Below are 26,165 nucleotides of genomic sequence, written 5' to 3' on the forward strand. Positions count from 1 at the left end.
AAACCGGAGTACCCGGAGGAAACCCACGCAAGCACGGGGAGAACATACAGACTCCGTGCACCGTGTTGCCCAATAGTTGTCAATGTGGCCCTGATCATGATGGGGCCTCATGACGTAGATGTAACTTAATATAGAAGTCACTTGATCCTTGAACATGTTTCACCACGGAAAGTCAAGGTAATTATTAAGAACAGAAACCGAGCCCGGAATCTGTTTCTTAATGCAGCAGCAGCAGGAAACTCACTCATTCCGTGAGTACATCTGACTGCGGAAAGTCCAGTAAATGTCAAATCCACTGGTTGAGAACAGAGACCGAGCCCGGAATCTGCCTCCTGATGCAGCAGGAAACTCACTCATTCTGTGAGTACATCTGACTGTGGAAAGTCCAGTAAATGTCAAATCCATTGGTTGAGAACAGAGACCGAGCCCGGAATCTGCCTCCTGATGCAGCAGGAAACTCACTCATTCTGTGAGTACATCTGACTGCGGAAAGTCCAGTAAATGTCAAATCCATTGGTTGAGAACAGAGACCGAGCCCGGAATCTGTCTCTTGATGCAGCAGGAAACTCACTTGTTCTGTGAGTACATCTGACTGCGGAAAGTCCAGTAAAAGTCATAAGCATGAGTAAGAACAGAGTCTCCGAGCCCGGAGTCTGTCTTTTTTTCTGATGTGTTGTCGACTTGTGGAATAGTGATCACATACGGTTGGATTCTATCTTCACTGACGGAACACGATGAAACCTCTCTTTGGAATAGTGATCTGCAGAAATAATAAATATGAATGATTATGACTGAAGATGGAAACTGGATATCATATATAAGTGGCACGAAATGTACTATTAGTTACTGTCTTATAATCTTGTGGATTCCTAGACTCAGAATGCATCACAATGTCTGGCACTAAGCATTTCATGGATATCTAAGAAGTACAGATCAACCAGACTCTGAGAATTACATCAGAGAACTAATATTCACACTGAAAGCTCCATGAAAATAGATATGGATAATCAAATCAGTGTCATCCAATCCTCTTTAGAAAGCATCAGTCACAGAAGCGATAGCACAGAGAACAAAATTGAAGGCCTCTAAAACTCAAGTATCGCCAATTAAAAAGACCAACAAACACCTAAAGGCGAAATGAAAGCATTTAGGTAAAAAATTACCCATGTAGAAGATCTTAATCTGCAAAATAACTTAAAAATGAGAGGAATCCCAGGAGTTATCCAAAATGATAGACTGCAATCAAATCTAAAATATCTCATAAAAAGTGCAATTCCTCAACTGAGAGATTTGGAGCTTACTATAGATTGTGCACATAAGGCTATGCTACGGAGCACCGTTGCTATGGCAACCCGTCTGTCAGTGGTAACGTTACCGCTAACAGCCAGCAGCACTGATCACTCACGGAGTGAAGGCTGCACGGGAAGCAGCGTCTTTCTCACATGCAGTGCTGATGATGATGTAAGGAGAGCTGCATGTGTTGAACGAGAAAGACAGACGACCATGGATCGTGGAGGGGTGAGAGGCAGTAATAAACATGGAGTCTCTAAGTGTGTCTGTGTATTTATTTCTATTAAAGTATTTTTTCTCTGTGTGGTGTCTTTTTTTTAACAATTTATTGGAGATTCTTAATGGCCGGGTCAAACTTGCCTGACATTAAGAATCTCTGGCTTAATACTAGCTAGTAAAACAAAGCTAGTATTAACCCATGATTACCCATCAAAGCCACCGGCATCAGGGCAGCTGGAAGAGTTGGATACAGCGCCAGATGATGGCGCTTCTATAAAAGCGCCATTTTCTGGGGCGGCTGCGGATTGCAATTCACAGCAGAGGCGCCCAGAAACCTCGGGCTAACCTGTGCTGCGGATTCCAATCCCCAGCTGCCTAGTTGTACCTGGCTGGACACAAAAATGGGGCGAAGCCTACGTCATTTGTTTTTTAATTATTTCATGAAATAATTAAAATAAAGGGCTTCCCTATATTTTTGGTTCCCAGCCGGGTACAAATAGGCTGCTGGGGGTTGGGGGCAGCCCGTACCTGGCTGCTGTACCTGGCTAGCATACAAAAATATGGCGAAGCCCACGTCATTTTTTTGGTGGGCAAAAAACTCCTGCAGACAGTCCTGGATGGAGTAAGCTGAGCCTTGTAGTTCTGCAGCTGCTGTCTGCTCTCCTCCATACAGACAGACAGCAGCTGCAGAACTACAAGGCTCAGCATACTCCATCCAGGACTGTATGCAGGCGTTTTTTGCCCCTAAAAAAAATATGTGTGCTTTGCATATTTTTGTATGCTAGCCAGGTACAGCAGGCAGCTACAGGCTGCCCCCAACCCCCAGCTGCCTATTTGTACCCGGCTGGGAACCAAAAATATAGGGAAGTCCTTTTTTTATTATTTCATGAATTTCATGAAATAATTAGAAAACAAATGACGTAGGCTTCGCCATATTTTTGTATCCAGCCAGGTACAACTAGGCAGCTGGGGATTGGAATCCGCAGCACAGGTTGGCCTGAGCTTTCTGGGCCCCTCTGCTGCGAATTGCAGTTCGCAGACGCCGCAGAAAATGGCGCTTTCATAGAAGCGCCATCTTCTGGCGCTGTATCCAACTCCTCCAGCTGCCCTGGTGACGAGTGGGCAGAGAAGACAGTGACAGTGCTGTGGTCGGGAGGGCAGGAGATCGTCACCGCAGGTAAGTCGAGCGGGGCAATGTGTGCGAAGTGCGAGGTGGGTGGAGCTAAGCAGGGCCATGTGTGCGGAGTGCGAGGTGGGAAGAGCCTAGCGGGGTAATGTGTGCGGAGTGTGAGGTGGGCGGAGCCTAGCGGGGCCATGTGTGCGGAGTGTGAGGTGGGCGGAGCCTAGCGGGGCCATGTGTGCGGAGTGTGAGGTGGGCGGAGCCTAGCGGGGCCATGTGTGCGGAGTGCGAGGTGGGTGGAGCTAAGCGGGGCCATGTGTGCGGAGTGCGAGGTGGTTGGAGCTAAGCAGGGTAATGTGTGCAGAGTGCGAGGTGGGTGGAGCTAAGCGGGGTAATGTGTGTGGAGTGCAAAGTGGGTGGAGCCTAGCGGGGCCATGTGTGCGGGCGGCGGAGTGCAAAGTGGGTGGAGCTAAGCGGGTTAATGTGTGCGGGCGGCGGAGTGTGAAGTGGGTGGAGCCTAGCGGTGCCATGTGGAGCTGAGGACGTCAGTGCTGGGGACTGCATGGCTGGGGACAGGTGAGTGTATGTGTGTGTGTGTGTGTGTGTGTGTGTGTGAGTGTGTGTGTGTACATGCCGAGTGCAGGAGGAGGCGGAGCCCAGCAGGGAAGTGTCGGCTCCCTGCACACATAACCAGGGTAAATATCGGGTTACTAACCAAAGCGCTTTGCTTGGATACCCGATGTTTGTCTTGGTTACCAGCTTCTGGCAGGCTGCCCCCAACCCACAGCTGCCTATTTGTACCCGGCTGGGAACCAAAAATATAGGGAAGTCCTTTTTTATTATTTCATGAATTTCATGAAAAAATTAGAAAACAAATGACGTAGGCTTCGCCATATTTTTGTATCCAGCCAGGTACAACTAGGCAGCTGGGGATTGGAATCCGCAGCACAGGTTGGCCTGAGCTTTCTGGGCACCTCTGCTGCGAATTGCAGTTCGCAGACGCCGCAGAAAATGGCGCTTTCATAGAAGCGCCATCTTCTGGCGCTGTATCCAACTCCTCCAGCTGCCCTGGTGACGGGTGGGCAGAGAAGACAGTGACAGCGCTGTGGTCGGGAGGGCAGGAGATCGTCACCGCAGGTAAGTCAAGCGGGGCAATGTGTGCGAAGTGCGAGGTGGGTGGAGCTAAGCAGGGCCATGTGTGCGGAGTGCGAGGTGGGTGGAGCTAAGCAGGGTAATGTGTGTGGCGTGCGAGGTGGGCGGAGCCTAGCGGGGCCATGTGTGCGGAGTGTGAGGTGGGCGGAGCCTAGCGGGGTAATGTGTGCGGAGCCTAGCGGGGTAATGTGTGCGGAGTGTGAGGTGGGCGGAGTCTAGCGGGGTCATGTGTGCGGAATGTGAGGTGGGTGGAGCTAAGCAGGGCCATGTGTGCGGAGTGTGAGGTGGGCAGAGCCTAGCGGGGCCATGTGTGCGGAGTGTGAGGTGGGCGGAGCCTAGCGGGACCATGTGTGCGGAGTGTGAGGTGGGCGGAGCCTAGCGGGGCCATGTGTGCGGAGTGTGAGGTGGGCGGAGCCTAGCGGGGCCATGTGTGCGGAGTGCGAGGTGGGCGGAGCTAAGCGGGGCCATGTGTGCGGAGTGCGAGGTGGTTGGAGCTAAGCAGGGTAATGTGTGCAGAGTGCGAGGTGGGTGGAGCTAAGCGGGGTAATGTGTGTGGAGTGCAAAGTGGGTGGAGCCTAGCGGGGCCATGTGTGCGGGCGGCGGAGTGCAAAGTGGGTGGAACTAAGCGGGGTAATGTGTGCGGGCGGCGGAGTGTGAAGTGGGTGGAGCCTAGCGGTGCCATGTGGAGCTGAGGACGTCAGTGCTGGGGACTGCATGGCTGGGGACAGGTGAGTGTGTGTGTGTGTGTACATGCCGAGTGCAGGAGGAGGCGGAGCCCAGCGGGGAAGTGTCGGCTCCCTGCACACATAACCAGGGTAAATATCGGGTTACTAACCAAAGCGCTTTGCTTGGATACCCGATGTTTATCTTGGTTACCAGCTTCTGGCAGGCTGCCAGCGATGGCTCCCTGCACACTGTAGCTGTCAAAAGCCCTGCTTTTGGTGATAGAACGGTTCTCGAACGTAACTCGAACTGTCGAGCTTTTAGCAAAAAGCTCGAGTTCTAGTTCGATCTAGAACAGCCCCCAAAATCACTCGAACCTCGAACTGGCGAACCTCGAACCACGCTCAACTCTACTCATACCTCCGTCTCCAAAACTTTTCTCATCCTGCGCCATTTTACTGTAATGCACTAACCCAAACGATGCTACTAATATCCAGCCCCCATGTTTTCAGAGTTGCGTTTTAATACCAAATACCTCTTAAAGGGAGTTCACACACTACTCTGATATAAAGCTCTGTCTGGAATTGATTTGGTTCTCACAAATATATTCTCCTTGCCAAGAATTAAGTTAATATTGGTGAAAATACATAGTCTGAACATTCCCATCTTTTCTTACCTTTAAATTTCCGTCAGGCTCAGCCGTAAAAAAAATTCTAATTTATGGAGATGTAACTATTACGTCCTCCAGGACGCAATCTATAAAGAAGAAATAGAAACAAGATAAAAAAATATTTTGATAAAAAATTATACAGAAGTATTATCTATATATATACACTAAAGCAGTAAAGCTAACATAGTCTATCACTATATGACACACACTATAAAATTATGCTAAGGTGATACTTTACTCCAATGACACTCCTCCGAGCATTTCCTTCCAAATCTCCTCTATGCTGCAGAGACTGTTATACTGGGAGAAATTATACACATTCTTTGGAGTTGTCCATTATTAATGGAATTATGGAAAGAAACTTTGACCTTACTCCTATGAATTTCTAAACCAAATATTACACTTACAATTAGCATTATTCTCATGAGGTTTAGAAGAAATCCCACCCAAATTATGAAAATTCTCTTCTTATATCTTTTTTGGTACTAAACATGTAATCGCAACACAATGGAAGCAAATCATACCTACACCAATATCAAAAGTAATTGAATGGATATTGATGCACAAATATATATATATATGTATATATATATATATATATATATATATATCTCAGTTCAACTTTGCGATTAGGTAAAATATTTCTAAAAGATATTTAGTTAGATGAATTAAGAGTTTGTGGGGATTTTTTTACACAACATAAACCCACAACTTAAAAGCTAAAATAGATGTAGTAATAAAATATGCCAGATATGTAACAAATTTAATGTTTACAAATAGTATGTAAAAAATGCAAAATTACAAAACTTGTTTTATTACTAATAATAATGACCAGACTTGACTTTACTTTCTTCCCTGTAACTTCCCATTGTTACCCCATTCTTCCCTCCTTTTGTCCTCCCTAATTTACATTTCTTCTTAATTTTTTTGTTTTGTAAAATTTGTAAATGTCAAACAAATTGATCAAGATGACCCTGACATTTGCCATTTTTTTTAACCTGTTGGAAATACCGTTGCTTTCCTCAATGTTCGCTGTTTGTGATTCTCAATTCTTGAGAATTGGCCCCCTTTTCCCATTATATAAATCTAGTTTTGTTTTTATTTTGCCAAGTGGGCGTGACCCTCTAAATTCTCTTTTTAAGGAAAAACTTGATGACAATGCCCAGTTGTCTAAAATATTAGATACATTTACAGGAAAGGAGGAACATTCAAGAGAAACGAGGAGATACAAGGACAAAAGAAGAAAACACTGGATTCAGGAGAAAAGGACATTTATACTGGGTAAAAAAAATGCATATTTATGGCAAGTGACAGGTTCACTTTAACCCTAGAACGCATACCTGGGGCCTCGCAGGCCTGCTAGGTCCTTTGTTTTCTATGATAGATTGAATTGCTTGCGCGTTCTAGGGTTAAAGCAGATTCCACCAAAAATACACAGCATCTTTTTTTCATTTGTTTGTTATTTCAAAATACAATTGATGTCATATTAACAGCCCCATAATCAGGAGGGAAGTATCACACTTAGGATAAAGCTAGCTTTGTCATAATAATGAGTTAACAGCAGCTTTGCTGTTTAACCGCTTCTGTCTGTTAACTCAATAGGTTATGGAGATAGATATATTATAAAGACGCTGGGTGTTACATTTACTGATTATAAAGCTAATGCAGGTGGATAATGAACGTATTTCTGCACGTACCTTCATCCACCATCTCTGCCTTCTCACGATCTTTTTCAATATAGAAGGAAGATTGTAGAAAGAATCCTCCTCCGAGGATCACCACAAAGGAACAAGCCATGAGAGCGTACTGCAGACTGCGAAAACTCCAAAGAGTCGAGTACAGATCTAGTCTTTTGGTGAGGTTGGATATCTGAAGATAAAAGAAAATAAATAGTTATGTATGGTTAATGAAAAAAACCAAACCATAATTGGCTAAACATATTTACCCTGATAGCATTCAATGGATATCAAGGAAACCTGGTGGTCATAAAAAGAGCAGGTGCCTCACTGCACATGGCGGAGGAGCTTCCATCCTCCCAACTATGAAGAGAACTGGTCCAAATGTCCTCAGCTCCAGTACTACACATTGTCTGGAGACTGGACTCATGTGACATCCTCCTCTAGCACATACTCTATGACAAGACTCCAGGACATCGTGTCTTTGGAGTTCTGCCGCATGCACACAGGGGATGAATGGTTTGCTTGTGCACAGCTTCCATATGTTAGGATGAACACTTATCTAGGGTTCACTCATTGCCTACTGCCTGGTCTAATTAATGTTGGATTGAGTGCATGCTTGAAAAATGACATCAGACACACACAGCCCAGAACTGACTGATTTATTCCAAAAACATGCTCTTATAAAAACTAGGAAAAGGGGCATGTTCAGCCCTACAGTGGGCATACTTGGATGTGTCCATTGGTCAGTGGGTTGAACAATGTATTAGTCCATGAGCTGATTGGTGGGTGTCATCATAGGTGGATCTATAACGTCATTGGACGGATCCATAGTGATGCTGGTAGGAGGGTCTATATTGTCATCTGGTGGATCCATGCTGATGGGAGGGTCTATGATGTCATCAGTGGCCATGTTAGTTATATCTGAAAACCTGACTCATGTAAAGCAAATTGACATACTTCCCACAATCCCCTGTCAAGAGGTTAATTAAGTATTTGATCCAATGGGTCTCCTCAACACATACATAGTCTCTCTGGGTACTGTATGTTTGTGGTACTGCTACTGTGTCCTGAATTGTTTGCTGTAATAGTATTTACCAAATAAACAATCATTACACCACAAACATTCATTTGCAGGACACAACGTTCCTAGTAGCATTCCTTCATATTGCTAAATATGACCACCCTAATGCAAAATAAATTAGCTAATTGCTTAAAGTGGTTGTCCAGGACTATTTTATGGTTTTTTTTTACTATGGGCCTAAAAACTAACAGGTAACTACCTGGCTGTTCTACCCGGCGCCGGGTCTGAGGAGGCACTGACCAGTCCTGCCGGCGATTCTGCTGCTCCATGTCAACAGAGCCATTCTTTTTCTTCCGGGCGGATCTTTTAATGGGGCGTGACTGCCAACCTCATGCTGACAGCTCCCCGCAGTTAGGCAGTGTGGAGCCGGCTGTCGATCAATATGACATCAGCAGTCACACATTGTCGATAGAGCAGAGAGGAAGAGAAGACGCTGCTCTATCGATGTGACATCAGCGGAAGCAACTGAATCATGGGTAAGAGCACTCTGTGCCGGCAGAGTTTGGCGCCAGTCACTATAGGCAGGTAGGATCTAACTGCCTATTAGTGCTAAAGCCCATAGTAATAAAAAAAAATAGTCCTGGATAACCCCTTTAATTAAGTTATGATAAGACTACAGTGATCCTCCCAAGCTCATTCAATATCGGCTACATCCATATATACTGTTAGGGTGCTCTATGTAGACTACAGAGGTACATAAAGTACTGTATCAATCAGACCTCATTGCATGGCTGCAGCCACATCTGCTATAGAAGTCTGTGTGTTGTCCGACTTTTTCTTGATACAAACACATATCTGTTTTACATCCTCATCTGTGTCTCTGGTCCGTGAGGCTGAGATTGTGTCGTATTCTCAGACTCGGCCATTAAAGAGTAACCGTCATCATATTAATATACTGATTATATATATATATATATATATATATATATATACACATACACAATAGTAGACAGAAAAATAAGCAAATTTATAATACATCTTATCAGGTAAATCTAAATAAACAATAGTACACGTAAAAATAAGCAACTTTATAATAGATCTTGTCAGATAAATCTGTTTCTTTCTCCTCCATACATTTCTAAAATTCTTAGATCACACATAAAATGTTTATTTGGTGAAAACAGAATTTTAAATTACTAGGATAGAAGATGGTCCTTGCTGCCGATTAGATTCTATGTAGATGGGAGGAGCTCTGCCTCTAGCTCCTCCCCTTCTCCACAGAATGTTATAAGCACCAACTGTCATGTCCTGTCCCAGTAATGTGAGAATCTGTCTTCACTGAATACAGATTTTACCCAGGAATTGAGAATTTTGAGAATAGATGATCAGTTCGGGAGGAGGAAGAAGATTTTTGCTCTGAAAATATATTTTCCAATTCTTTATATTTTCATGTGTACTATTGATTTCTGAAATAAAGGCTATAGGAATCTGTTAAAAACAGACAGAGAAAGGAAGACATACTTTGTACTTGAGTTTTCCATCCATTGCTCCATTATTTAGAGTCTATGGATAAATAAACATTCATATAGACTACTTCTTAATTTTTTCAAAAACAGATGTGAAAAAATGGATGCAACACGGATGACACAAGAGAAAAATGGTCCGTTTTGCAAGGATGTAAGAAAGGAACAAATGTGTGAATGTAGCCATAAAGTGATATGAGTATATGTAACAACTACTTACCCCTCCGATGATAAGGGGGCTTATGGCATCCCCGAACAGGTGGGTTATCATCATGGACATGGCCTGTGCCGTTGTTCGTCTTACGGGAGACACCACATACTGAAAGAAGAGAATATTCTGGGTGAGTAAAAGGAAGACACTGAACCCAACGAGACAAGACAACGCGGACAAAGTGAACACACATAACATGTAAATACAGGGCAGTCATCCTGGACTGAGGAAGGGCCCCCGAAACGCGTTGTGTACTGAGACTTTAATAAAGACGTTTTTAATCACCTGCATCAGGTCTATTTTGGATTTTAGTTGGGAGCAAACACTTGGATACAGTCAGGATTATGGGGCATTAGATGGATGAAACAGAACGTACAGACTGACTACATAAATGTAATTTTAGCTATGATAAGTTTAGCGGTTTTCTCCACTCACCAGACGAATATCAGCAGCAATGGAAAAATTCATCATAAGTAGTATATCTCCGATGAATATCAAAACCTGCAGAGAGTAAAGAACAATATAATATACACTTTAGTTTCTTGCGCACTTTTCTATCATTTATATATGTTGACTTTTTAATCCATTCATCCCCCCAGTTTCCATTCATTCATAGACCGCCCCCGCCATGGTCTATGATTTCTACAGCTCAATACATCGCTCCTATATCCCAGACCCAGTAAGGGGATCAAAGCAATCATCAGGTACTTACATAAGTGGCCACAAGGCTAATATTTGCCAAATAAATAGCCACAAACAAGAAAATGGCCGAGCCCAGCATGCCAAACCCGCAAACTAACGGGTCGGCCCTTGGGTTGTATTTCTTGAATCTTTTGGCTATCTCCACCCCTGCTACAACTCCAATGATACCAGCGACGACGGTAAGGATGCCGAAAATCATACTGCAAAGAAGTAAAGAGATGAGTAAAAGAGCACGAAGAATGAAATATAAAAAGAACATTGTTGTAGGGGGAAATTAAATTCCCTCCAGTAATCGTCAAGTTAAAGTCTGTGAAACTTGTACCTGTCATGGTAGTTGCAGACGGCGGTCTGACACGGCGCGGTCTCTTCTAAGATTTTCCGGGCCCGCAGCAGGAACTCAGGAGCCCAGAAGCCGATGGCACCGACTGTAAAATGTACAGTTGTCGTCCCAAATGTGCAAAACATAAAACTTCGTCTGCAGAAAGTGAAAAAGGAAAAAACATGTCAATAACGCAGAAGTCACGGGGTAGATCCCTGACATCAAACAATGCACACAACACACTTACTTCTTTGATATTTGCTTCATATCTGATAACCATGTTTTGAGGCTGAAGGATTTTCTGTTATCGGCAGCTCCTCTGGAAGGTTCCTTTACTAAGATGATCATTAGCAGGACCCCTAAAATGCTCAGAGCAGGGGGGATCTGTGTAGACAAAGAGAGACATTAGACATTACATACACACTGGTGTCATCACAAAAAGGACATGACCACAGCCCGGTTTAATAAACTGTTGTGGAAGGGGATCCATTAAAGAGAATCCGCTAAACGGTCTTTCTCTGCACATCTGAGAGCAGCATAATGTGAGGACAGAGACCACGATTCCAGCGATGTGCCACTAACTGGTCTGCTTGCTGTAGTTTTGATAAAATCCCTGTTTTCTCTTCTGCAGATTTAGCAGATCTCTAAATGTTGAGCTCTGCATAACCCCACCTACATCAGTGATTGGCAGCTTTCTTTGTGTACACTGTACATAGGCAGAAAGCTGCCAATCAGTGATGGGGACAGAACAGGAGGACTACATGGCACAAGACAACTAGTCCCCTCCTCATAATCTCCTGCTGGTAAAAACAACTACAAGGAGCAGTAAGAGACACATCACTGGAATCAGGTCCTCTGCCCCTACTGATTAAACACCAAAAGCCTTCTAGATTTCCTTTAATTCTGTATAGGAATTATAATTAAGATTTACAGATTTTCCACAAGATCCCTCAGATCTATTACTTACCCGTAAGGCCCAATGCCAGTTACCACCGAGTGCATTTGTGACTGTAGATCCAATAACGTAACCAAGGCCACTGTAATAGGGAAAAATAAAGTTGTCATCATTTGTGCACACATATAAACGTGTGTTTAGATAAACATAAATATGTGAGTGTGTTTCTCTGGCTCCTCCTTCCAACTCCGCCCCCTCCATAGACTTCTATGAGCAGCAACTGTTCCCTGATCCCCATAGAGCCACAAACCTGTCTTGTCATTGAACACAGATTTCATCAGTGAATTAAGGAGGAGAAATAAGCATATTCCCTGATGCATCTGCAGAGCAGAATCCCACCCAAAAATAAGTCCATAGCAAATCCGCCTTGTCTGAATTGCTTTATGACGGTTTAGCTATGATTCTGTAATATACAAGTAGGGGGAGCCGGAACTCCTGGTATACGCAGGGTGGTGATGAATCCACTAGGTGTCACTATCTCTACCTGTGGCTCCATCGGGGAAAGCTGTGCAAGCTGAAGTCAGAGCCAGGAGATCACGCAGTACCAAGGAGAAGGTGAAGCCAGAGTCAAGGGAGAGCCGGGTTTTAAGCCGAAAGGTATCGTCAGGGACCGGAGAACTATACCGGAGTCAGTATCAAGCCGAGGTCGGGAACCGGGAGAGCAGGTAGTAGTGGGAGAACACAGAGCCGGAACAACAGAGAAGGGGCCGGAGAGGGAGGAGGGGAGTCAGAGAGGATGGACGTAGTAAGGAGGCCAAGAGTCAGGGAGGATGGACACAGTAAGGAGGCCAGGAGTCAGGGAGGATGGAAACAGTAAGGAGGTCAGGAGTCAGGGAGGGCAGACAAGGTAGACAGACAGGATCAAGCAAACTTACAGGGACCAGTGAGCACACTGCTGATAGAACTATAACTGGCGCCAATCCGATGGAAATGACACTTTAATAAGGCGCCGTGATCCCGGAAACGAGGCACAGAGGGACAGACTCCTCCCACCGGATACGCTCCGGAAAACATTGACCGCCAGAACAGGCATCAATGACAACTCTGCAACAGCAGAGATAGACATGAATCGTGACAGATTCCTTTCTTAAAATAATATAAATAGGTCTTCACTCACCAGCCAAGAGGCACTGCCACGTTAAAGATGGACAGCATGCGGCTGCGCTTGTCTTCCACAAAGAGGTTGTCAATGATTGAGGGGGCAAGTGTAGAAAAGCTTGCCTCTGCAGCTCCTAACAGTGCTTTAAGTACTAGATATTGTATAAAATTCTGAGAAAACACAAAAAAAAATTGTGACTATTTAAGACATTTTTTTTAGATTCCTGAAGAAATTCCATAAAAGAAAGATTTCCAAATTTCCCAAATTTTGGACCAACTCCGGCTTTTGGTTTGCAAATACCAATGAAAAATACTGATCTAAAGTGTGAGGCTTTAGGGCTCATGCAGATGTATGTGGATCACAGACCGTAATGCATGGACCGTCCGCGGGCCAGCAGACCGCAGCGTGATAGCAACACTCAGACTCGCGGCCTGATGATGATCGGACCGCGATCCAAAGACGTCTGCATGAGGCGTAAAGCTGATTTCCTAGTTTTATGAGTGAGCCGCGTGTCTACCCTTGTAAGCCCCATTATGACGGCCATATTATTGGGCGCTAAAAGAACCCGATCAGATTCACCCTTTGCATTTTTTTAGGTACGGTTGTTTTTTTGTCACGTTTAATTATGTGGGCCAAATTCTTTAGAGTTGTGCGCACAGTTCATGAATGTTTGTGCAAATCAGTCATTATTTTTGTCTTTAACCTTTTTTTTATATTTTTTAGCCAAAAAATGCTCTAAAATGACACAAGATTTAATAAAAAAAAATTCAGACATACATAATATCATTAATATGACAGCGGAGGGGGAGGCTGGGATATAATCAACAAAAAAATGTCAGCTTTTTAAAAAGTTGCAATTGATGAATCACCCGAAAACATTTGGAAACCCCCACACAACCTCGCACATTTCTATGAGGCTGCCATGCTTGGCTCTGGAGACACACAGTCCATGATAGGATCACGATCCACAGACGTCAGCACGAGACTTAAGACTTTAAGCTTCTACCAGTTGGGTTTATAGTCAGCTTACCTCATCGGGAATGAAGGAAATGTAGAACTCTACGACGGACCAGATGGTCATCCCTACACACATGATCCATATCCTGTTGCAGCGGTCACCCAGATATCCATAGACCAGGGCACTCAGCACGTAGCTGCCCATGAATACTAAAAAAAGGGAAGAAAGAAACAAGAGGTTGCAGTCAATAGAAATTATTGTTACATTTTTTTTATATTTGAGGATTATTTAAAGTTTTGCACTTAAAAACTTCTCTCGTCCTCATCACTTTTTGCATTATTGGTAACTGTAAAGACTTGCAGGCGGCCATCGTGTGAACTCTACCAAAGTGGAACCTTATGATGTCAGGAGATTCCAGTCTGGAGTAATTGTTGTCCTCACTAGTGACCTATAGAAGAGGATTGTATATTGAAATTTTACCTATGCTGATCAATCCAGTAATGTGGTCGTCCGTCTTGAAGGAGGCTTGCAGATTAGGCAGAATCGCTGGCAGAAGAAAGAGCAGAGAATGAAGGTTATTGTAATCAGAGAAGGAATAGAGGTCACAGACACTAATGAGCCTTCTCTTTGGAATGAAGATTTATTCCTTTTTTACTGTATAACTATGGGCCAGATAACCCTTGCCGCCTGACATAACACGGTGTACGGCTACCTACCTGCGCCAATAAAAGAAGCCATGATGGTCACTAGATTTATGTAGGCTAGAATCAGTAGACTGATGATTGAACGGGTGGATGAAATTCCAGCCCGCGGGGGCAGGTCCTGCTCTTGCGGATCTGCTCCTTTCTCCACATCATGAGATGGAAGTGAGGTTCCTTGCGTGGAATTCTCGAGAAGGGCCATGTTCTCGGCGCCCTGCAAACAATGGAGAAAAACACAAGATGGTAAAAATATAGCATTGGTCTCAATCCAGAAAAGAACTCTAACCTTATAGTGAGCCGTCATTTCAGAGGTCTTAATATCAGATGACTTTACCTCTGTCCGTACTGTATCAACCCCTCCACACACCCTGGTGTAGCTATACATCACAGTCAGGGCGCTCCATACAGGGTATGTGCCATCACCTGCCCCAACAGCAGCAACCAGAGCGCCAATCACTACTGTTTAACCATTTAGATGATAGAGGGTATGATAGAGGGTATGTGCCATCACCTGTCCCAGCAGCAGCAACTAGAGCGCCAATCACTACTGTTTAACCATTTAGATGATAGAGGGTATGATAGAGGGTATGTGCCATCACCTGCCCCAACAGCAGCAACCAGAGCGCCGATCACTACTGTTTAACCATTTAGATGATAGAGGGTATGATAGAGGGTATGTGCCATCACCTGCCCCAACAGCAGCAACCAGAGCGCCGATCACTACTGTTTAAATATTTAGATGATAGAGGGTATGATAGAGGGTATGTGCCATCACCTGCCCCAACAGCAGCAACCAGAGCGCCGATCACTACTGTTTAACCATTTAGATGATAGAGGGTATGATAGAGGGTATGTGCCATCACCTGTCCCAGCAGCAGCAACTAGAGCGCCAATCACTACTGTTTAACCATTTAGATGATAGAGGGTATGATAGAGGGTATGTGCCATCACCTGCCCCAACAGCAGCAACCAGAGCGCCGATCACTACTGTTTAACCATTTAGATGATAGAGGGTATGATAGAGGGTATGTGCCATCACCTGCCCCAACAGCAGCAACCAGAGCGCCGATCACTACTGTTTAAATATTTAGATGATAGAGGGTATGATAGAGGGTATGTGCCATCACCTGCCCCAACAGCAGCAACCAGAGCGTCGATCACTGATGTTTATCTATAGAGATGCCACTGTCAATAACAGCATCAATTAAATGGTTGTTCACCGACACTCATCGCCTCCCCACCATAATGCATGGGCCTCCATGAAGGCTATCTTGATTTTACTATGGGATGGGTTTCATAAGGGGGGTCATTAATTTTTTTATAGACCACAGCACAATGAAAAACATGACGATGGAGCATGCAACTGTACAGTTAAGGCCATTTATATGGATACACTTAAATAAAATGGGAATGGTTGGTGATATTAACTTCCTGTTTGAGGCTCAATATTATTTGGGAGGGGGGAAACTTTTCAAGATGGGTGGTGACCATAGCGGCCATTTTGAAGTCGGTCATTTTGGATCCAACTTTATTTTTTCCAATGGGAAGAGGGTCATGTAACACATCAAACGTATTGATAATTTCACAAGAAAAACAATGGTGTGCTTGGTTTTAACTTAATTTTCATAGTTCATTAGTTATTTACAATTGTTACAATTTAATTCAACTGGCCACCAAGGTATCCCAATCTGACCCCCTTAGACTTTTTTTTATCTTTGGGGTCATCTGAAGGCAATTGTCTATGCTGTGAAGATACAAGATGAGCAGCATATGAAACAACGGATACTGGAAGCCTGTGCTAGCATTTCTTCTGCGGTGTTGCTATCAGTGTGTCAAGAGAGGGAGAAGAGGGTTGCATTGACAATCCAACACAATGGGCAGCCCTTTGCACACATTTTATAAGTGGTCATAAAATTGTAAATCACTAATGAAAGAAGAAAGTTACGTTAAAACCAAGCACACCATTGTTTTTCTTGTGACATTCTCAATAAGATTGATGTGATGTGTTACATGAGCCTCTTCCCATTGGAAGAAATAAATAAAATAAAAAAATAAAGTTGGATTCAAAATGGCCGCCATGGTCACCACCAATCTTGAAAAGTTTCCCCCCTCCCATATACTAATGAGCCACAAACAGGAAGTTGATATCCCCAACCATTCCCATTTTATTTTGGTGTATCCATATAAATGGCCCACCCTGTCTATGCTGAGTGTTGTAGTACTACAGAATGATGAGAAGCACATATAACCGGACATGCTGACACTTGTAGTCCTATATTTTTTTTAGACGTGCATGCTGAGTGTTGTGGAACTATAGTATGATGAGAATGACAGTATATAGTGTAAGCAATCAAACAATCAATCATAGGATCAAGTCCCCTCGGTGAGAGTAAAAAAGTAAGGTGGAAATCAACAACAAAAGTCTCTTTTTAAAATACATTAAAAATTATAAAATATAAAAATGTTAATCATCTCCTGTTCCTAATTTAAAAATAATAATGATTATACACAGTACAGACCAAAAGTTTGGACACATCTTCTCATCTCTAGAACAACTGTTAAGAGGAGACTTTGTGCAGCAGGCCTTCATGGTAAAATAGCTGCTAGGAAACCACTGCTAAGGACAGGCAACAAGCAGAAGAGACTCGTTTGGGCTAAAGTACACAAGGAATGGACATTAGACCAGTGGAAATCTGTGCTTTGGTCTGATGAGTCCAAATTTGAGATCTTTGGATCCAACCACCGTGTCTTTGTAGAAAAGGTGAACGGGGATGGATTCTACATGGCTGGTTCCCACCGTGAAGCATGGAGGAGGTGTGATGGTGTGGGGGGGCTTTGCTGGTGACATTCTTGGGGATTTATTCAAAATTGAAGGCATACACAACCAGCATGCCTACCACAGCGTCTTGCAGTGGCATGCTATTCCATCCGGTTTGCGTTGAGTTGGACCATATTTTGTTTTTCAACAGGACAATGACCCCAAACACACCTCCAGGCTGTGTAAGGGCTATTTGACTAAGAAGGGGAGTGATGGGGTGCTACGCCAGATGACCTGACCTCCACAGTCACCAGACCTGAACCCAATCGAGATGGTTTGGGGTGAGCTGGACCGCAGAGTGAAGGCAAAACGGCCAACAAGTGCTAAGCATCTCTGGGAACTCCTTCAAGACTGTTGGAAAACAATTTCCGACGACTACCTCTTGAAGCTCATCAAGAGAATGCCAAGAGTGTGCAAAGCAGTAATGAAAGCAAAAGGTGGCTACTTTGAAGAACCTAAAATAGAATACATATTTTCAGTTGTTTCACACTTTTTTAAGTATTTCATTCCACATGTTTTAATTTATAGTTTTGATGCCTTCAATGTGAATCTACAATTTTCAGAATCATGAAAATAAAGAAAACTCTTTGAATGAGAAGGTGTGTCCAAACTTTTGGTCTGTACTGTATATATATAATATATGCAGCGGCGAAAAAAAAAGTAGTTAGTCAGACACCAACTGTGAAAGTTCTCCCACTTAAAAAGATGAGGAAGGCCAGTAATTGACATCATAGAAAGGAAGTCCAGAAAATCACCGCGTCTGATTTGGCAAGATTTTTTTGGAAATTATGTTGGAAAATAAGTATTTAGTCATCTAAAAGCATGCATGATTTCTTCCTCTCACAGACCTGCAACTTCTTTAAGAAGCTCCTCTTTCCTCCACTCATTACCTGTAGTAATTGCACCTGTTTGAACTTATCAGTATAAAAGGCACCTTTCCACAACAACGTCAAATAGTCACACTCCAAACTTCACTATGGTGAAGACCAAAGAGCTGTTGAATGACACCAGAAACAAAATTGTAACCCTGCACCAGGCTGGAAAGACTGCAATAGGCAAGCAGCTTGGTGTGAAGAAATCAACTGTAGGAGCAATAATAAGAGAATGGAAGACATACAAGACCACTGATAATCTCCCTCGATCTGGCGCTCCAGGCAAGATCTCACCCTGTGGGGTCAAAATGATCACAAGAACGGTGAGCAAAAATCCCACAACCACATGGAGGGACCTAGTGAATGACCTGCATAGAGCTGGGACCATCGTAACAAAGGCTACATTCAGAAACACACTACGCCGCCAGGGACTCAAATCCTGCAGTGTCAGACGTGTTCTCCTGCTTAAGCCAGTACGTGTCCGGGCCCGTCTGAAGTTTGCTAGAGAGCATTTGGATTATCCAGAAGAGTATTGGGAGAATGTCATATGGTCTGATGAAACCAAAGTAGAACTGTTTAGTAGGAACACAACTCGTCGTGTTTGGAGGAGAGAGAATGCTGAGTTACATCCAAAGAACACTATACCTACTGTGACGCATGAGGGTGGCAACATATTGCTTTGGGGCTATTTCTCTGCAAAGGGACTAGGATGACTGATCTGATCTGTGTACATGAAAGAATGAATGGGGACATGTAGTGTGAGATATTGAGTGCAAACCTCCTTCCATCAGCAAGGGCATTGAAGATGAAACGAGGCTGGGTCTTTTAGCATGGTAATGATCCCAAGCACACCACAAGGGCAACGAAGGAGTGGCTTTGTAAGAAACACAGGAAGGTCCTGAAATGGCCTAGCCAGTCTCCAGATCTCAATCCCATAGAAAACCTTTCGAGAGAGTTGAAAGTCCGTGTTGCCCAGCGACAGGCCCCAAACATCACTGCTATAGGGGAGATCTGCAGAGAGGACTGGGCCAACATGCCACCAGCAGTGTGTGCCAACCTGGTGAAGACTTACAGAAAAAAGTTCCCCTCTGTCATTGCCAACAAAGGATATGCAACAAATTATTGAGATCAGGGGCGTAACTACCGTGGTCGCGATTGCGACCAGGCTCGGCAGCTTAGGGGCCCACTCTGCAGAGCAAATCAGCAGCCAGCTCCTTTCTGTGAGAGGAGCTGCGCTGTTCTGGCGCAGACCACGCGGCTGCTATATGATCTGCTGCTGTCGCCGCTCACACTGGTCCCCCCTGCCTGCTGTCAGCAGCGGTGGCACCGGACCCCCCTCCCCCGTCATCATGCACAACAATGATGAAGCATAGAGCTGCCGACGCCTCTCCATGCATCATCATTCTCCCCCTGTGCCTGCACGATGACGTCACTCCTGTGCGACTGCTGTGCTGAAAGCGCAGAGAGCAGAACGTGAGGACATTGACCTGAGCAGCGGGGGAACGGAGAGAGGTGAGGACAGCACAGAGGTGGAACAAAGAGAGAGGTGAGGACTTGTTTGTTTGTTGGTTTTTTTTTTAATTATTATAGATCAGTGCGTACACAGTAGCCAGAGGCCTGGGGAGGGCTGCATTATACATGGAAGCATAGAGAGGCTGGCTGCATTATTATACATGGAGGCCTGTGGAGGCTGGCTGCATTATTATACATGGAGGCCTGTGGAGGCTGGCTGAGTTATTATACACAGAGGCCTGGGGAGGCTAGCTGCATTATCCTACATGCAGGCCTGGGGAGACTGGATGCATTATTATACACGGAGGCCTGAGGAGGTTGGCTGCATTATTATACACGGAGGCCAAGGGAGGCTGGCTGCATTATTATACAAGGATGCCTGGGGAGGCTGGCTGCATTATTATACATGGAGACCTAGGGAGGCTGGATGCATTATTATACATGGAGACCTAGGGAGGCTGGCTGCATTATTCTACATGGAGGCCTGGGGAAGCTGGCTGCATTATTCTACATGGAGGCCTGGGGAAGCTGGCTGCATTATTATACATGGAGGCCTGGGAGGCTGGCTGCATTATTCTACATGGAAGCCTGGGGAGGCTGGCTGCATTATTATACATGGAGGCCTGGGAGGCTGGCTACATTATTACACATGGAGGCCTGGGAAGCTGACTGCATTTTTATACATGCAGGGCTGGGGAGGCTGGCTGTATTATTATACATGGAGGCCTGGGGAGGCTGGCTGCATTATTATACATGGAGGCCTGGGGAGGCTGGCTGCATTATTATACATGGAGGCCTGGAGAGGCTGGCTGCATTAAACATGGACGTCTAATTATACATGGAGGCCTGGGGGTGCTGCATTATACATAGAGGTCTTGGGGGCTGCATTATACATGGACTATAGGGGTGTATTTTATATGGAGGTCTAGGGGGCTGTATTATACATGGTCTATGGGGCTGCATTATACAACATGAAGGACACCTTATACATGGAATGTGGGGTTCCATTATACATGGAGGAGTATGGGGCTTCATAATACAATATGAAGTTTTATGGGGTTGCGTTATAATACATATTGGACTATGGGGGCTACATAATAATATATGGAGGACTATGGAGCCTACCTTATACATGGACTATGGGGGTGCATTGTAAAACATGGATGACTATGTGGTATAGTATAATATATGGATTACAATGGGGTGAATTATAATATATGGAGAACTATGGGAAATGCATTATAATATATAATACATGGAGGACTATGGAGGTGCATTCTAATATATGAAGGGTTATGTGGGACCCTTTATACCAGGGGTCTCAAACACGCGGCCCACATGCGGCCCCTCAGGGTAGTTCGTGCGGCTCCCAGGCCCGTGCCCCTGTTCAATATCGCGGCCGGTGCAGGGGCCGCAGCCACTGTCTGCGCTTTATGTCAGATGAATGTGTTGCTGGCTCTGCGCTCTCACGCCGGCAATACAATCATGTCACATAAATCACTGACAGTGACACTGCAGCTGCTGCGATAGTGACCGGAGACACGGGCCTAAGAGGTGAGGGAGCGCGGGACAGGTGAGAAGAATGGTGTGTGTGTGTGTGTGTGTGTGTGTGTGTGTGTGTGTCGTTAACCCCTTAGCGACCTATGACGTACTGGGTACATTATGGCTCCCTGGTACTTAAGGACCCATGACGTACCCAGTACCTCATGGCGAAATCGCAGCTCCGGTGGCTACGATCGCTGCAAATACTTTAGATTCGGGGTTCGGGGAGGAGGGGACCTCAGGAGGGGTGGTGTCTCCTCCCCGGACCTACGGAGGCTGTGATTGGCTGACGAACGCCGCTTAGCCAATCACAGCCACTAATGTTTCAGCCATTGAAAATCGCTGAAACATTGAAATCCAGAAAAGATCAGTGCAGCTGTAGCACCGATCATTGGTTGGAGCTGGGTGACCTGTGTTTCACCCGCCCCCAGCTCTGATTGGAGAGACCGGCCTTGTGACCCATCTCTCCAATCACTGTGGATCTGGGGCCGCAGACCACTCCCCTCAGCTTCACTCCGGAATCTGTGGAAGGTGAGGGGAGCTGCTGACCATTACTACAGGATGGGGACAAAGTGCGCACATTACTATGAGATGGGGAGAAGGCTGGGGACATTACTATAGGATGGGGACATTACAAGGATGGGCACAATACTATTGGATGAGGACATTATTACTATAGTATGGGGACATTACTATAGGATAGGGACTAGGATGGGCACATTACTATAGGATGGGGACAAGGTGGGCACAGTACTATAGGATGGGGACATTACTACAGGATGGGGACAAGGTGGGCACATTACTATGAGATGGGGAGAAGGCTGGGGACATTACTATAGGATTGGGACATTACAAGGATGGGCACAATACTATTGGATGAGGACATTATCACTATAGTATGGGGACATTACTATAGGATAGGGACTAGGATGGGCACATTACTATAGGATGGGGACAAGGTGGGCACAGTACTATAGGATGGGGACATTACTACAGGATGGGGACAAGGTGGGCACATTACTGTAGGATAGGGACATTACAAGGGGACAAGGATGGGAAACTACTATAGAATAGGGATAATGCTGGGGACATTACTATAGGGTGGGGACAAGGTTGGCACATTACTATAGAATGGGGACAGTACTATAGGATGGGGACATTGCTACAAGTGGACAAGGATGGGGAACATTACTATAAGATGGGGACAAGGATGGACACATTACTATAGATTGGGGACATTACTATAGGATGGGGACAAGGATGAACACATTACTACAAAATGGGGACAAGGATGGAGAACATTACTTTAGGATGGGGACAAGGATGAGCACATTACTGTGGGATGGGGACTAGGATGGGCACGTTACTATGGGATGGGGACTAGGATGGGCACGTTACTGTGGGATGGGGACTAGGATGGGGTACAATACTACAAGGGGACAAGGATGGGCACGTTACAACAATATGGGGAACATTACTAAAAGATGTTGGTCAAAATTTCTATATAGTGCTAATTGTAAGACTATTAGTTACAAGAAAGGAATAAAATAAACATATATATATATATATATATATATATATATATAAAACAAAGAATGTGCACGTTTACTATAATGAACAAGTGAAAATGTTCAAAATCAGTGATCCCAAGGTGTGTAAAAAACAATAAAATATATTATATATGGTACCAATAAAAATATCACTTTGTCCTGCAAAGAATGTGGCCCCCCAAATTATTTGTTTTCCTCTGTGCGGCCTATACACCCATATATATATATATATATATATATATATATATATATATATATATATATACATATCAATCAAAAACACCAAAACGTAATTCTGGCATTTTGTTATATTTGCCATTGGTGTATCCATTAAACCAGGAGAAAGAAAATGATGTAGGGGGGGGGGGGGGAATTGATTTTTGTCATGTCAGTTTCAACAAAACTTTATATGTTCCCAAAATGCTGTCTATAAAATTGTCAACTCGCCGTGGAAAAAACAAGCCCAAGGGCTCATCAAATGATGAAACTAATATTTTTTTACACAGTTCAGAAATTGTTGCAGCCACTTAAGTAATAATAATAATAAAATTAATAATATATTTGGTGTCGCTGTAATCACACCGAATCACATTTCCAATTCAATCTTACCACAAATAGAAAGTGGTAAAAAGGAAACACAAAAAAGTTGCTAAATTTCTTTTTTTTTCCACCATTTCACCTCAGTTGTAATTTTTTCCCCATTTTTCTATATAATATAAGGTAAAATTAATGGTGTTTTTCAAAACAACAATTCATCTCACAAAAGATGAAGCTTCACATGGCTGTGTGGACAGAAAAATAGAGATATAGAGGAGGAAATATTGGCCGTGTTCTGAAAGGGTTAATTGTAATTTCCAGGAATCTCTACATGTCCCTCTATAATCCTCTGCAGGTCGTGTCTCACCCCTAGGAAGACCCCATTACTCATTACACTAAGTTTTACGTACCTTTCCCTCTGTCCACCGCAGGTCGCTGATAACAATAATAATGAAAAAGATAAATAATAATAAATATCTTCTATCGCTTTCTATAACAAATTTTGCAAAACACAACTCGTGAGTGCAACACACAATAGAAAGTGACCGGGATGATTCCGTCACTCACTGTGATACACAGGGGCCGATTGTGACATCATCATTCTGTCACTGAGGGTTCTAAGCCATTGTGATGTCAGCGTGTGGTGCATGAAGATATATATATATATATATATATATATATATATATATATATATACACACACACACACACAGGTGCATCTCAATAAATTAGAATATCATCAAAAAGTTCATTTCAGTAATTCAATTAAAAAAGTGAAACACATATTATATAGAGTCATTACACACAGAGGGATCTATTTCACGTGTTTATTGTATATTATATAGAGTCATTACACACAGAGGGATCTATATCATGTGATTATTATATATATTATATAGAGTCATTACACACAGAGGGATCTATTTCACGTGTTTATTGTATATTATATAGAGTCATTACACACAGAGGGATCTATCTAAAGAGTTTATTTCTGTTAATGTTGATGATTATGGCTTACAGCTAATGAAAACCCAAAAGTCACTATCTCAGAAAATTAGAAGATTATATAAGACCAACTGAAAAATTTATTTTAAACCCACAATAGTCACAGAAATAACTTTAATCTGACAAAAGTAATAATAAATGAAAAATCCATGAAAATGAATAAATTAAAGTCAGACATTGCTGCTTTTCTGCTTCCACAGAAGATTTAAAAAAAACCAAAAAACTTATGAAATAGGCCTGGACAGAAATGGGGGCTGCATTATACATGGACTATAGGGGTGTATTTTATATGGAGGTCTAGGGGGCTGCATTATACATGGAGGTCTATGGGGCTGCATTATACAACATGAAGGATACCTTATACATGGAATATGGGGTTGCATTATACATGGAGGAGTATGAGGCTTCATAATACAATATGAAGTTTTATGGGGCTGCATTATAATACATATTGGACTATGGGGGCTACATTATAATATATGGAGGACTATGGAGCCTACCTTATACGTGGACTATGGGGGTGCATTGTAAAACATGGATGACTATGTGGTATAGTATAATATATGGATTACAATGGGGTGAATTATAATATATGGAGAACTATGGGAAATGCATTATAATACATAGAGGACTATGGAGGTGCATTCTAATATATGAAGGGTTATGTGGGACCCTTTATACTATATGGAAGGCTATGTGGTGGCCATTATAGTATTTGGAGAACTATATACAAGGGGGACAAAGATACAAGCAGGGGATGGGAACGGTTTGTGCTGCGGGGTATAAGGCTCTTTCCCTCAGCACCCAGCTTTCCCATGCTCTGCTATACATCTCTCAGCACCCAGCTTTCCCATGCTCTGATATGGGAAAGCTGGATGATGAGGGAAAGAGCCTTATACCCCGCAGCACAAACCGTTCCCATCCCCTGCTTGTATCTTTGCCCCCCTTGTAAATAGTTCTCCAAATACTATAATGGCCACCACATAGCCTTCCATATAGTATAAAGGATAAAGGGTCATACAAATATATAAAGGGTACATGCAACGGTGCGAATTCCTTAATGGACACACACACACATACACACACTCAGCTTTATAATATAGATATATATATATATATATATATATATATATATATATATATATATATACATACATATATATATATATATATATATATATATATATATAAAACACCAAAACGCAACTCTGGCATTTTGTTATATTTGCCATTGGTGTATCCATTAAACCAGAAGAAAGAAAATGATGTAGGGAGGGGGGGGGGGAGGGTATTGATTTTTGTCATGTCAGTTTCACCAAAACTTTATATCTTCCCGAAATGGTGTCTATAAAATTGTCAACTCGCCGTGGAAAAAACAAGCCCAAGGGCTCATCAAATGATGAAACTAATATTTTTTTACACAGTTCTGAAATTGTTGCAGCCACTTAAGTAATAATAATAATAAAATTAATAATAATATATTTGGTGTCGCTGTAATCACACCGAATCACATTTACAATTCAATCTAACCACAAATAGAAAGTGGTAAAAAGGAAACACAAAAAAGTTGCTAAATTTCTTTTTTTTTTCCACCATTTCACCTCAGTTGTAATTTTTCCCCATTTTTCTATATAATATAAGGTAAAATTAATGGTGTTTTTCAAAACAACAATTCATCTCACAAAAGATCAAGCTTCACATGGCTGTGTGGACAGAAAAATAGAGATATAGAGGAGGAAATATTGGCCGTGTTCTGAAAGGGTTAATTGTAATTTCCAGGAATCTCTACATGTCCCTCTATAATCCTCTGCAGGTCGTGTCTCACCCCTAGGAAGACCCCATTACTCATTACACTAAGTTTTACGTACCTTTCCCTCTGTCCACCGCAGGTCGCTGATAACAATAATAATAATAATGAAAAAGATAAATAATAATAAATATCTTCTATCGCTTTCTATAACAAATTTTGCAAAACACAACTCGTGAGTGCAACACACAATAGAAAGTGACCGGGATGATTCCGTCACTCACTGTGATACACAGGGGC

At 43.3% G+C, this 26,165-nt stretch overlaps 1 protein-coding gene across 1 annotated transcript; it reads right to left on the reverse strand.

Annotated features, from left to right (window-relative positions):
• Nucleotides 1-40: 40 nt before the first annotated feature.
• On the reverse strand, nucleotides 41-23,569 carry LOC142283451 (protein spinster homolog 1-like). The gene is made up of 14 exons (XM_075333122.1): nucleotides 23,524-23,569; nucleotides 14,298-14,496; nucleotides 14,062-14,127; nucleotides 13,654-13,790; nucleotides 12,642-12,793; nucleotides 11,537-11,606; nucleotides 10,817-10,953; nucleotides 10,573-10,725; nucleotides 10,261-10,450; nucleotides 9,984-10,049; nucleotides 9,558-9,656; nucleotides 6,812-6,983; nucleotides 5,121-5,200; nucleotides 41-760 (listed from the first exon to the last, which is right to left on the reverse strand). The coding sequence occupies exons 2-13, from the start codon at nucleotides 14,482-14,484 to the stop codon at nucleotides 5,163-5,165; spliced, it is 1,467 nt and encodes a 488-aa protein (XP_075189237.1). The 5' UTR covers nucleotides 14,485-14,496; nucleotides 23,524-23,569; the 3' UTR covers nucleotides 41-760; nucleotides 5,121-5,162.
• Between the last annotated feature and the right edge of the window lie 2,596 nt (nucleotides 23,570-26,165).

This window comes from Anomaloglossus baeobatrachus, chromosome 1 (genome assembly GCF_048569485.1).
Source record: "Anomaloglossus baeobatrachus isolate aAnoBae1 chromosome 1, aAnoBae1.hap1, whole genome shotgun sequence".
Taxonomy (NCBI): Eukaryota; Metazoa; Chordata; class Amphibia; order Anura; family Aromobatidae; genus Anomaloglossus; species Anomaloglossus baeobatrachus.

Excerpts from the sequence above, each read along its gene's own strand:
- LOC142283451 (XM_075333122.1), bottom strand. The coding sequence starts at position 14,484 with ATGGCCCTTCTCGAGAATTCCACGCAAGGAACCTCACTTCCATCTCAT. Across the intron at positions 10,726-10,816 it reads ATGAAGCAAATATCAAAGAA|ACGAAGTTTTATGTTTTGCA; the intron begins GTAAGTGTGTTG and ends CACTTTCTGCAG. Across the intron at positions 6,984-9,557 it reads GCCCCCTTATCATCGGAGGG|ATATCCAACCTCACCAAAAG; the intron begins GTAAGTAGTTGT and ends TTTTATCTTCAG.